Genomic DNA, 13,536 nt, shown 5'->3' with positions numbered 1-13,536 from the left:
CCTTTGTTAAGGAAGTGATAATGGAGTACTGAGGAAAGCACAACACGATTAGGAAGAGTCCAGATGGATACAGTGTTTGATGAAGTTAAGGGATGAGTGAGAATGTAATAGGTGGGTGGATAAAGGAGAATCAGTACATACAGAAAATTTGTTTTTCCAAAGGTTATTCAGTAATGTTATTCCACAAGATAAGGTTTGCTGGTATTGAGTCATATATACACACATATATCATGTACAGAAGATCAATAATGGGTTAACAGACAAAGAAAGAGAATAGAGACAGACGAGTCATTTTTAGATCAGCAAACTGTAACTAATGGATCAGTGCTGGGCCTCTGGTATGTACACATAATATTACTGACTTAGATAAAGGGGCCAGGTGCAATGTATCCATGTCTGCTCACAATGCAAAGATAGGTGAGTAGGCTAGTTTTCAAGTAGGCTCAAAGAGTTTGCAAGGGTATATCGACAAGCAAAAAGATGGGAGATGAAATATAAAGAGATGGACTGTGAGGTTGTTCCATTTCAGTAGAAAGAATAAGAGGCAAAGTTTTATTTACATTGTGCAAGACTATTAAATATTGGTGTTCACAGACTGCTAAATGAAGCAAGGGAGGAAACTACAGGGGTGTTGAACCGTTCTCCCTTGTTACAGGAGTGGTCCCAACAGATGAATGGACAGCTATTGCTGTTCTATTGTTTAAAAAGAGAGGAAGGGATAAACAGAGTCATTATAAGGCCAGTTAAACGAACTTCATTAGTGGTCACATTATTGCAATCAATTCTGAAGGATAATATAAATATTTGTTTAAAAAGACAGAGATTGTCTGAGTGGATTTGTTAAGGGGGAGGTTATGCCTAAATAACTTGGATAAATTTTTTGTGGAGGTAAAGAAAAGTGACAATGGTGTAGTCTACATGGACCTCAGCAAGGCTTTTGATAAGGTCTCGCATAGCAGGTTGGTCAAAGATGTAAATGCGTTTAGGACCCAAGAGAGTGGAAATTGGATCTAAAATCGGTTCATTGGCAGGTAGCAGAGGTTAATGATTGAAGAGTGCTTCTGTAACTGAGGCTGTTACTCATGGGGCTCCATGAGCCTCAGTACACACCCCCTTGCATTTTATTGTATATACTGATAAGGTAGAACCATAGAACAGTACAGCACAATACCGGCCCTTCAGCACACCATGTTGTGCCGACCTTTAAACCACGCCTAAGACTATCTAACCCCTTCCTTCCACATATCCCCCTATTTTAAATTCCTCCATATGTTTATCTAGACTTAAAGGTAGAATGGATGCTGAAGAAATTTGCATTAATATAAAAACTGGCTGTGTTGTTGACAGGGAGGAGAAATTTTTTTTAGTTTCAGAAGGATGTAGATGCTTTTGGGCAGAAAAGTGGCAAATGGAATTTAATCCAGAGAAGTCTGGGTTTGGGGAGGTGGAACAAGGTAAGAAAGTATATAATATCTGGGGGGATATTGAGAAGCGTGGAGGAACACAGGAAGTTTTGTCTACAGGTCCGTAAAGGTATCAGGATAGAGAGATAATGTGGTTAAAAGGGCAAAGAGGATGCATTCTTTGAATAGCTGTGGCGCTGAATATAAGAGCAAGGAGGTTACGCTAGAGCTGCGTACAATGTTTGTTAGGCCACAGTTTGGGTGTTGTGTACAGTTCGGCTCACCACCTTACTGGAAAATGTAGTGACATTGTAGAAGATACAGGAGAGAATTATGTTCCCAGGATTGGAAAATGTTAGTAATGAGGAAGGATTGGATAGGCTGTGGCTGTTTTCTTAAAGGAGCCCGCAACAGTATTCCTCCTGATGGGGGAATTTAGAACCAGGCGGGGACATAGTTTCAGGATAAAGTGTCAAGCATTTAAGACTGATGAGGGGAAATTTCTTCTCTCAGGGGATTGTAAATTTGGGAATTCTCTACCTGAAAGAGCTGTGGATACAGAGTCATTAAGTATGTTCAAAGCTGAGAGAGATAGATTCTTAAATAATGGGAAAAATCAAGGACTTTGGGGGTGGGGCAGGAAAGTGGGTTTGAGGCCAATGATAGGTCATGGTCTTATTGAATCATAGAGCAGGCTCCAAGGGGCTTTATGGTCCACTCATTCTTTCATTTTTTTCCCCTATGTTCTTATGAGATACCCTTGCATTAAATTCTGTCTGGGTTGTAAACTGCATTGTGTCTTTCTGTAAGATAAGTGGTTAGATTATCACCGAGGGCAGTGGGTCAAGGGGAAATTGTGAAAACCAGATAAGTAGCCGTCCAGAAGTTCCAACATTTCTGTGGCTGTTCTGCCAAAATAACTGCAAATGATCAGAAGAATCTTCGTTGCAATTCATTTTCTTTAACTTCACCAAAATCCAAGGTAATAATTCCAAACTTTACATCTGCTTTTTGTCCAGTTTCTAAGTGCCTGAACTGTTTTTGTAACAAAAACAGAAAATGCTGGAAACCTTCTGACAAAGGGTCCGCCACTTGAAATGTTAGCTCTGTTTCTCTTTCTGCTGATGCTGCCTGAGCATTTTCTGTTTTTATTTCAGATTTCTAGCAGTTGTGGCTTTTGATTTTCATTTACTTTTTGAACGACTCTGACTGGTTCTGTTCTCTCATTCTTCCTACATTTTTGGTCACCACTAAAGTGATGTCAACCAGATTGTTGCACGATTCAAACTTCTGTTTTGTATTTTATCTCATATAAAGGGGAGTAAACCTTTCCAGTGAAGTAGACACGTCCTGCTCCAGTTAATAAGGGGCCTGGTGAGACCACTTCTGAAATATTGTGTACAGGTCTGGTCTCCCAACCTAACAAAAGAAATACTTACAATGAAAGGAGTGTGGCAAAGGTTCACCTGAATGATCCCTAGAATGGCAGGTTTGACATAAGTGTAGAGATTAAGCAGACTCAGCCTGTGCACTTTTGAGTTTAGATGAATGAAAGATAACCTCATGGAAACATACAAAATTCTAATGGGGCCTAACAGAGTAGATATGAAGTTCTTGTTTCCTCCATCTGGGGCATGTAGAACCAGGGCCATACACTCAAAATAAGGGGTTAGCCATTCAGGACACATCTGAAGAAATTTCTTGGTGGTAAATCTTTTGGATTAACTACTCGTGAGGGCTGTGGGAGCTCAGTGATTGAGTATATTAACCACAGAGATCAATAGGCTTGTAAATATTAGGGGAATCTAGCAACATGGGGCTAATGCAGGTAGGTGGCACTGAAGTAAAAATCAGCCATGATCTTATTGAATGACAGAGCAGACACAAGGGGTAAATAGACTGCTCCTACTTCTTTTTCCTTATGCTCTTAACCATGCAACAAGGAGGCAACACACCTGAAATCACTTCTGATACCATGGAAATTTCTGTCTGCTCCTCCGAACATCACCTATAACTAATATTTATTTGACCTTATTCCAGAAAATACATGGAAAGGTTTGGGAGAAAGAAATAGCATCAGAACAAAAAATCTCTCCTCCCTGTAGAACTGGGTTGGTGCAATGGTCTTGGCTGCACTCCCCAAGTAAAATTTCTTCTCTAGCAGTACTCAGAACCAAATACTGTATCCTCCTGAACTACCTGCATGTCCTTATTTGTCAGTCTGGTTGTCACCCATTCCCTTTTTTAGATCCCTCCTAAAATGTGCTATCCTCGAAACACTTGGCTTCACTGATGCACTAAAGTGACATCAAGTGTGGCTCAAGCTCCAAAAGCAGAGCTTGAACTCCTCTAGCTGACCGCCTTCAACTGCACTTGTGGTTGTCCTGGCCACATGAAGTCTCCTGCAATTCCCACTTGGCACAGTTCCCAAATATCTTATTAATGTTTAGAACACATTTGCCAATGTTACTTGAGATAATCTGGTGTGGTCTCAAACTCACAGAGTCAGGCATTTAGACTGTCTAACTAGGGGTAGTTAACTGCCATTTCTATACCTGTCAATTACAAACGCTAATCACTGATACTGATTTAAAAGCTCCAATTATTTTGAGCAAATTCAGATCTTGAAGCAGCTTCAAACAGCCCTTCACATCTTGTTAAAGTTGATTACCTTAATTGCTTAATCTCCTGTAGTTACCAGTTTAAAAAGAAACTATGCTTATTTCAGGGAAACTCGTGTATCGCAGCAACTGTTTGATCAGCTCCTCACACCTTTATGGATTAACTTTACAGACTGATTGAATCATAACCTCAGACACCAAAATTTAAGATTTACTCGCAGCAGGAAAAGACAAAAACAAATTTCATTTGCCTTTATTGGTCAGGGCTAAGAATTTCAGGGAGCAATGTAGCAGACTCTCCACCCACCATAGCTGAACAAAAAACCATGTCACAAGTCATTCAGGTAGATCAAATCAAGATCATTTGCATGACTGGGGTAAGTGCATTGCACCTACAAAGATACATTGCAGCATCTACTCCAACCCATCTGCTAAAAGGCAGATAGTCAAATGCTGCTCTGATAAGGGAACCTCTGGACTCAATGCAGGTCCAAGATAGAGCAGTGAAATAAAAGAACTTGCTTTTATATGAAGAGTTTGTTTACAGCCACTGGGGGTATATTGTTTAAATGTGTGGAACATGCAGCCAATGGAAGGATCCACAAGTAGCGATGGGATAATCACCCAGATAACCTGTCTAAGTAATATATGTATTGATGGATAGCTATTGTCACGGATAGAAAGAAAACCACCAAGATCTTTTGAAAATTGCACAGGAATCTTCTATATCCACTCTGGTGTGGGGTGGGGGTGGGTACAGTCAGGCAATGTTTTATGGCTCATCCCTAAGGTAGCATCTCTGCAGTACTACACTCTCTTGGTGCTACATTGAAGGAACAGCCTAGTTCTGTTCTCAAGTTATGGAGTAGGATGTGAATTCACATACAAAAATAAAATATTGCAGATGCTGGAAATCTGAAATAAAAACAGAAAATTCTAGAAATAGTCAATAGTTAAGGGAGCAGTTATGGAGAAACAGAGTAAATAGTTCAGGTTGATGACTTTTCATTGGCTCATGCCAGTTGCCAATGAAACGTCACTGAAAAAAATGTTAACTCTGTTTCTGAAACACGGGTGCTGACTGACCCACTGAGTATTTCCAGTAATTTCTGTTTTGTTGTTGTGAATTCACAAAGGTCTTTTACTATTACTGCTTGGGCCAATATGCATCATATGTAATTTTGCACAAAAAAAGGACCTGTAACAGAAGGGAATGCTAACGCCGGGCATCAAGGAGAAGAAATTTGAAGAATTTGTTACTCTTGTAAATATTTTTTTACCAAAAGAATGGCAACTGTTCACACTACCCCTGGAGTAATGACTCCAAGCAAACAGAGAACACCCTTTAATCCATCAGAAATGGTGATGGGTATGTGGAATATATAGAGGGCAAATTCCAAGAGGTTGAAGTAGTTTTAGATCAGATCAATCATATCATCAGCTAAATGGTAATGAGTAGTAGATGACTAAAATTGTGAAAAAACTTTTGTACTGAGCCAATTTAGAATAGTTGGAATCAGCAGGTCATTGCTAATCACAGGAAAACAGCAATGGGAATTTACCTCCTTTACTCACTTCCAGTTAGTGAGTCATTGGTTTTTATAGCACAGAAGGAAGTCATTATGCCCATCATGACTGAGCCAGCTGTCTGAAAAAAATTATCCCTAACCCTTTCTCTAAATTCCTTGCATTTTCATTATCTACTTCCCTTTTACAGGATGGGACCGATTCAGTCTCCACTGCTGTTTCTCATAGGATCATGTCTTAACTAGTATTAAAGTGAATTTACCTAATCTCTCCTTTGCTTTTGCTTTATAATTCCTCATTCACTGACCGGGGAACATTTTTTCTGTTTATCTTTGCAAGATCCTTCATAATTTGCAACTTCACGATCAGATATCACTTTCATTTTTCTGATCCAATTAAAACAGCATCAATTTCTTATGGTAAAAATGTTTTATCCTAATTAATTTCCTCTGTACTCTACCAGTGGTTTTAACTTTCTTCCTAATGAAAGCTGAGGTTGATGTTCTGGCTGTAACCTAACCAGTGATTTGTATAGGCTTAACATTAAGTTTTTGTACTTTTTGTTCTTATTTCTAAAATGTAGGATCCCATATATTTTATACTGCTTCACCAAATTTTCTGCCAACTTTTATGACATGTTTATATCTAAGTACCCTTGCTCTTTTACTCCATAACAAAAATGACTACACAATAAAAAGTTGGATGAGAAGTGCTTTGGGATGTCATGTGGACAAAGTTAGGCACTGCATACATTTTCTTTATCCCTTGTATTAAAGCTTTTCTATTTAATGTCCAAGTTGCTTAGAGTCCTTTCACATTCAGGCTGCAGTTTTAGTAAAACGATCAGGAAAATGTAGCCCCATTTTTGCAAATAACTTTGCTTCTAATAGAGTACTTGGATTTAGCTTAAGGTTATGTAGCCATTCAGGGTTAAGCCATTCTGCAGTTATAGAGTCATAGAGAGATACAGCATGGAAACAGTCTCTGTGTCTGCAGCGACCAGCAACTAGCCACCTACACTAATCCTGTTTTTATCATTATCCCTGCATTCTCATCAACTCCCCCTAGATTATAACACTCACCCACACACCAGGGAGCTTTTACAGTGGCCAATTAACCAACCAATCAGCATTTTTTGAAATGTGGAAGGAAACCGGATCAAACCTAAGAATGTGCAAACTCCACACAGAGAGCAGCCAAGGTCAGGATTGAACCGAGGTCTCTCACACTCTGAATAATGGCCCTACAAACTGTGCCACTGGGCTGCCACAATTCTATGCATGGGGGAAGTCCGTTGCCTCAGCTGCAACAGGAGAAGGTTTTTCTGCCCCAGCCCCTGTGCCCTGTGGCCATTATTACAATGACACATTTTTTTAAAGCAGTGCTATGTGCACTTGCATTGTAAGAGTGCTAGAGACAAAAGTAGCTGAAGATATCAGCCAACTTTTAACAGTCTTTACTGTGTGGACCATACAAAGTGACATTTATGGCCAATTCACAGCATAAAAAGGAAAGCAATTGAATTTGTTTCTGAGCTCTTTTGAGAATTGTGTGACAGCCTCCTTCATTAGTCCTTATGCTTGACCTCTAGTTTATGAGGTGAGCTGTGCATCAGTGTTGTATTGTAAACAGTGTTGCAGTGAGTGTTTGACTGCTCCAACAGAGGGATTCATTCTTCCCCATGAGCTTTTGGTAGAGCTACATACCAATTGCTCAGTATGGAATATGACAGTTTATAGTGTTGGTACTGACCTCTGTGTAAGAAAACCTGCAACTAGAATAGGTGAGGGATCAGATACAACCTGTCTTAATTCCAATTTATCAATTCCATTTTCTAAGAGAACATTGTGCAAGATGTCTCCCCGTCCCCAAACATATTCATATCTTCCAACCTACAAAACTCAGCAAATTCCCAATTACCTTCAGTAAAGATGAAAACTCAAACCATGTAGAATTGAAAACCATTTAAAGTGAACAAGGCCACTGCTTCAAGTTAACTGAAGGAGTTAAATTCCTCGGGTTTCAGGATATTTAACAAAGTATCATGAACTGATGTTTATCAGTTAAATAATGTGATAAATAAAACATGTGGTCATACAGAAAACAAAATTGATTGTACAAGTGCTGTTGATTTCTCATTATTCATATTTATACACCAAATTTTAACTTTTCTAATTTAAGGAAAAATTCCAGTGGAAGAGTCAATAAATGACAACACAAATGGATCTAAATCTTTTAAGATTTTTAATGGTTACTGTCTCATATCCATGTCCCAAATTAAGGCCCAAATCTGGAGACACCGTGCTTCATTCAGCTCCCCACTTTTACAGAAGAAAGGGTAACATGCGTGATGAGATGAACCATACAATGGTAAATTGCATAATGTTTTCATTTGGAAAATCTTTCCAGTTGATGATGGTAATTTTCCTGCTGCCAGTTCAGTCTCCTCGTGTCTTCTGTCCACATTCCACCTCCTTCTTTTGGAGCCATAATGTGCACAGGATTAGATTGACGTAGATGCTGCTTTTACTTTTTTCTCTTTATTTCTTCACCCAGTTCTCTGGACTGTGTGTTGTGACTCTGGCTGTACCAGAAACTGTTGCCAGCTCCTCTCTGGTGTTGTTGAGGGTCTAAGAGATGCAAAGCAAATCTTGCACATGGCATCCCCTTCAAACAGCACCATTGGCAGGAAGCAATAGCAGTCCTGGATTTCATTAGCAGACACAGTAAAGCCTGCAAAAACATTGTTGGCATGTACCCACTTGTGTGCTTTTTATATTTTGTGTTGCCATCTCCCTTTTTGATTAAGAAAGTAAAAGATGCAGGAACTTTGCGCAGAAGTGGAACAGTTTCTGTTGTTTGCCAATTAGAATTGGGGGCTCTAAAAATCTGCACAGATGATAAGGTAGGGTAAGTGTATGCTGAGACGCTCTTCTGTTAATCCCAGAAGATCCAAGGGAAAGGCCATGTTTAAATGATTAGAGAAGTCTAGATCTCAGTCTAATTTCTTTTGCTTCTGCTACACTACTGTTGAACGAATTGAGTTTAACCAGAAAGGCTTCCGGGAAGTTAATACATGGATTTCATGCCTTTACTCTAGACGCTGCTTTATGATATTAAACGACAATCAAAATATTATGTTCCTTTCCTTCATTCCTTTGTTCAAACCAAAAGGGACTCTTCCATAAATACAATATGTATTAACTTTGGAAGTATTTCCACAGATTGAAAGCAGTGACTGTGGTATATTATGACAGTTCTCATGTAATGTCTGAGCAGTGTGCTTAACCATTGGCATTGCTCACCATCTTTTATTTTCTTGTTTTACAGATAGATCTCAATCCCAAACACCAACTGATCATCTCATCTCACCACTGCACCATTGTCACAACTTTAGCAGGCACCAACCCAGATATACAAGCACTGAAGTGGTTTGGTGATTTGGAAGATTCAGCCTCTTCTCACTGTCCTGTTGGAGCCAGGGGCAGTGGAAGTAGAGCTGACCACCATTGGCTGGATGCTGTCATGTGACCAGAGCAATGTTGAACCATTGTTAATAGTGGCCTAGTATAATAGTGACAGAACTGTTTAGGGCTGAATTTAATTGGGGGTTTGAAAGCTGCATGCAGGTCAAACCGTATGGAAGTCCACAGTGTGTCTTGAGATGTTTTGCCTCTTGGATTTCTACACCGAAGCCGTAAGTCTCCAAGTTGAACTTAGCACAAAGAGGTAATTGGTAGGTGTCAGATATTGGGTGACATGAAGTCATCACAGGATTGGTGAAGGGCAGTCCCAGTACCCCAGTAAATAGTGTGTGTAGTTGGGCATTGGGATTATACTCTTCCCAGCCCACGAAGAAACTCTGCAAAAAATCTGCATCTTTCTGGCCCTCTTCCAGTCTCAAATCTTCTCCACTTGGTTGGTCGACAAGTGGCTGCATGAGTTATCTCTAGTTAAAATAGCAGTTGGGCTCCAATGATGTCATTGACGCATAATCTGAAACATTCTCAAAGGTAAGGTTGCCGAAGATTGTCCTTCTCACTGCTCAGAAGAGCTGATTCAGTTTAGGAATGCAGTGAGATAAATATAAGACCAGGAGGACATGTTAACTGCTGGCCTGGTTTCATCCAGGTGTACAAGGTTAAAATCAGGCCACATGCACCAGGCTGCAAAATCATTGGGTGTAACTTTATCTTTGGATGAACTATTGATTCATCCACCTGATGCTGATTTTCATTTCCATTGGTGTGATTATTGGTAGTTCTCAGTCCTGTGGATCTGGTTGCAGTGGGTTTTTGAAATCATCAATGGCTTCCTTGATATCACCCACCATCACCTTCTCAAGGGCATCAGTAGATCAGCACTAAAGCTGGTGCTGCCAACAATGCCCTCATCTTGTTAAAAGTGACAGTTTTGGAGGAAAAGAGGTGGACAGTATGACACTGATTGTCATCCCATCCATCACACCAGCATAGTTTTGCCTACACCAACTCACTGTGACATACCAGAACTTCAGTGTCCTGAAGAAGGGTCCTGACTCGAAACATTGATCGTCTGTTTTTCTCCACGGATGCTGCCTGGCCTGCTGAGTTTCTCCAGCATCTTGTTTTTTCACTTTACATTGCTGTTGGCTATGGAATGCCTTGAAAGAATTCTCTTTCAAAGAGTTGGATGGGTGCCAGCGTAGCATCATATAAAATAAAAACAGATTGCTGGAAATACTCAGCAGGTCAGGTAGCACCAGTGGAGAGACAATCAGATCTGGTGCTCAGGTCAATGACTTTTCATCAGAATATTTCAGCACCTGCAACTTTTTTTTTGCTGTTTGAACACTATATAAAGATTGACTCATAGATAATACAAGTCGTACACCATGCAACAATTTTAGTAAGTAAAAATCAAAAAAACTGGAAATTTAAAATAAAGTCAGAAAACACTGGAAGTACTCAGCAGGACAGGCTGCATCTGTGGGAAGAGAAAAAGAACTAACATTTCAGGTCAGAGACTATGGTGAAGGCTCGGAAGAAAGAGGAGACAGGTGGTTAACTCTATTCTTAAAAGTCAGTGTTTTAAGAACTAAGTTTGACAATGCCGTGACAGCCCTTCAGTTTCATTTGGAGCAGGATGCATGAATAAATAATCTAGTATAGAGCAAACAAAGTCAATTTACTCAGAAAACAGAGTCTATTTAAAGAATGGAGAGAATATAACATGACAGAAACTGCAGGATAATTTCCCCAGAAACATGAGTGGAGGTTAACTACATATAAATACCGTTCGTAAAATCAATCAGTCACTTATTCTTGGGTGATCACTAGCTTGATTGACAGTGGAATTACTCACACACCTTCATTTTGGCTGTGAATAGGGTTATTATTTTGCTGTTTAAGGGAGACCTAGAGAAACGGTCTTTTCAACCTTGAGAAGTAGGATTTGAGAAATAATTTTCTAGAGGATTAGAAAATTGTTAAAATCATGAAAAAGGTTAATCTGGAAAATTAAGGGCCACAGATTCAACAAGTAAACAGCAAATTTGGGCATATTCTACTTTACAAATAAGACAACCTCCAGGTGAAGCAGTGAATCTGGTTCATTTAAAAAATAATTGGCTGCCACATTAGGAGCATTCAGAAAGGATGAACTTAGCTGAAACAAAAATTCTTCTTTTGTCTATAATCCTTCTGCAGTTGGGGATATGATGGACCAATAAATATGTCAGGAATGCTTTATGACAAGACGAAGAGGCAGCATGCTAACAAGGAAGAATGCTTGGAAACAGTCCATTGCTTATGTGGAATCCTTTGAGGACCAATTGTTAAGCATTACATTTGGGTTGTGAAAAGTTTGACCACCATATCCATGATCTTTTCCTATTTCTTTTGTTTTTAATTAAGACTGATTTAATTCTGTAGAAGAAAATAGGTTATTTTTCATTAAGAACTGAAGTAGACAAGTACAGAAATGAAGACCTTTGATGATTCATTCCTGTAGAATTTAGAACAGCTTCAGACAATCCTTCTTCAGTTAATTTCTGAGCAGGTCAGAGTCCATGATATAACTGTAGTCAGTGGTTGCAAGACCATTACTACCTGAGGGGATGAATCTCAAAACATTTAAGAAGTATCTAACAATAACTTGAAACATCAAGACATAGATGAGGTTAGTGTAAATGGGTATTCGATGTTCAGTGTGGACATGGTGGGCCAAAGGGAGCTGTTTCTATGCTGTATGATTCTTTGACTCTATTGGGTCAAATCGGCTTTGTTCATGTTAACTTTATTGTGATGACAGAAATATAATGGATCCTTAGCCATCTAAAGAGCTCAGGTTGGAAGAGTGACTGAGACTCAGAAACAGGTATAACTTTAAAGGATGAGACGTTATATGACACAAAACTAATGAAGTAAAACTCATACATCAGTTGTGTAAAACAAGTTGCTTCCACATACACAAGTTCCCAATCTTCTGAAGGAAAAAAAAGGCAGTATAGTGTAGCAAATGCCAAAAGAATGCTCGGTATTGGACAAACATTGTGTGCTCCTGAGAGAAAACAATGGCTGTTGTTAGAAATTCAGAGTTGCATTGTAAGAGCTGTAGCTCTTTGAAATCTGTGACTCAATGACTGTATTGCCCCTGAGTTACAGTTGCAGATGATCCTTTATTTACGTTAATAAATTATATCCTAGGGTTATTTTAAGTTTTGAATGGTTGTGTGAGATGACTGTTATCATGTGACCCAATACAACTGAACGTTGATGTATCACTGTAACACTGCCTGTTTTGCACTACGAATACATATTTACACACCTTCTATTCTGAAATATATCACATGGATAAAAAGAACAGCTCAGCGATAAGAGCTAATCTTACTACCCAGTAATATTCTAACTGCTTTCTTCCAGATAAAAACATGTTTAAAACCCACACAGATGAAGAGGCCAGAGAGTTGGTTAGAGCCTTGATTCAAAGGTACAGAAGGTCACCTGACTGGAGACGTAAGACTCGGACTCATTCGCGACCAGCTTTAAGAAGTAAACGAGCAAAGTCAAGAGCAACCAAGGGGTGTACACTGAAAGAAATCAATGTGACTGTCAGTGACCTGGGAATCTCCCAGATCTCAGAGGAGGTAGTGCGCTTCAGATACTGCACTGGGTCCTGTGATGCTGAAAAGAAATTCTATGACTTGACTCTGAAAAACTTAAGAAATTCAAAGCTTATTAAAAAAGAGGTCAGAGCCCGGCCATGCTGTCGGCCTACCCTGTATGATGATGATGTTTCTTTCCTGGATGTTAACTTTCGATATCACACACTTCGACAGCTCTCAGCAAAAGAATGTGGCTGTGTCTGAAGGATTGTCTATGCATCGCAAATAGTTAAATCTCTTCTTTGAAAGAGCAGGAAACTTCAGACCTTGTTAGGCTCTGGGTCCTGATCAGAATATGGTTTCTTGGCAAGATATCAATGGAAGGAGACAAGTATCTTGAAGACGGGGGTGTTATCAATTTCTATTCCCTTTAAGGTTAAGATTTACAGTGCATCAAGAAGTATCAAGTGCATCAAAGACATTTTCAGCAAATTTGTGTTTGCCATATCATGTGGTATTCCAACTGCACTGTAAAGCACACTTATATGGTCAGACATCATGAGTGGGCTGTGGGTTTCTGTTTTCCAAATGACTTTCTTGAACTTTTCATGAGCCTCAATGGATTCTATAGTGCAAGATTGTAATCCAAGGGTTACATTCAGTACATATGGAATATACTTCGAATAAGTTCACCACTAACCCCACCCCTCCCTCTCTCTCTTCCTCTCTGGCTCTCTCTCTCTGCCCCCTTCTCTCATTATCTGTCTGTCTTTATCTTTCTCTTCCTCTATGTTTCTCTCTCTCTGTCATACTCAATGGAACTAATTCTTATTAAACTGGCCACTAGTGCAGATCTCGGAGACATCCTTCTTGGAACTTGTTGGAAAGGATTGTCATTTGG

General features: G+C 39.5%; 1 protein-coding gene across 1 annotated transcript; it reads left to right on the top strand.

Moving 5' to 3' along the window:
- The first annotated feature begins 3,216 nt into the window (after window positions 1-3,216).
- LOC127582719 (neurturin-like) lies at window positions 3,217-12,899 on the top strand. Its single transcript, XM_052038280.1, has 3 exons — window positions 3,217-3,231; window positions 8,882-9,044; window positions 12,454-12,899. Exons 1-3 carry the CDS (start codon window positions 3,217-3,219, stop codon window positions 12,897-12,899), a joined length of 624 nt encoding a protein of 207 aa, XP_051894240.1.
- The last annotated feature ends 637 nt before the right edge of the window (window positions 12,900-13,536 follow it).

This window comes from Pristis pectinata, chromosome 24, assembly GCF_009764475.1.
Source record: "Pristis pectinata isolate sPriPec2 chromosome 24, sPriPec2.1.pri, whole genome shotgun sequence".
Classification (NCBI taxonomy): domain Eukaryota; kingdom Metazoa; phylum Chordata; class Chondrichthyes; order Rhinopristiformes; family Pristidae; genus Pristis; species Pristis pectinata.
Note: the sequence above shows the minus strand (reverse complement) of the source record. Positions and strands in the feature narration are given on the sequence as shown.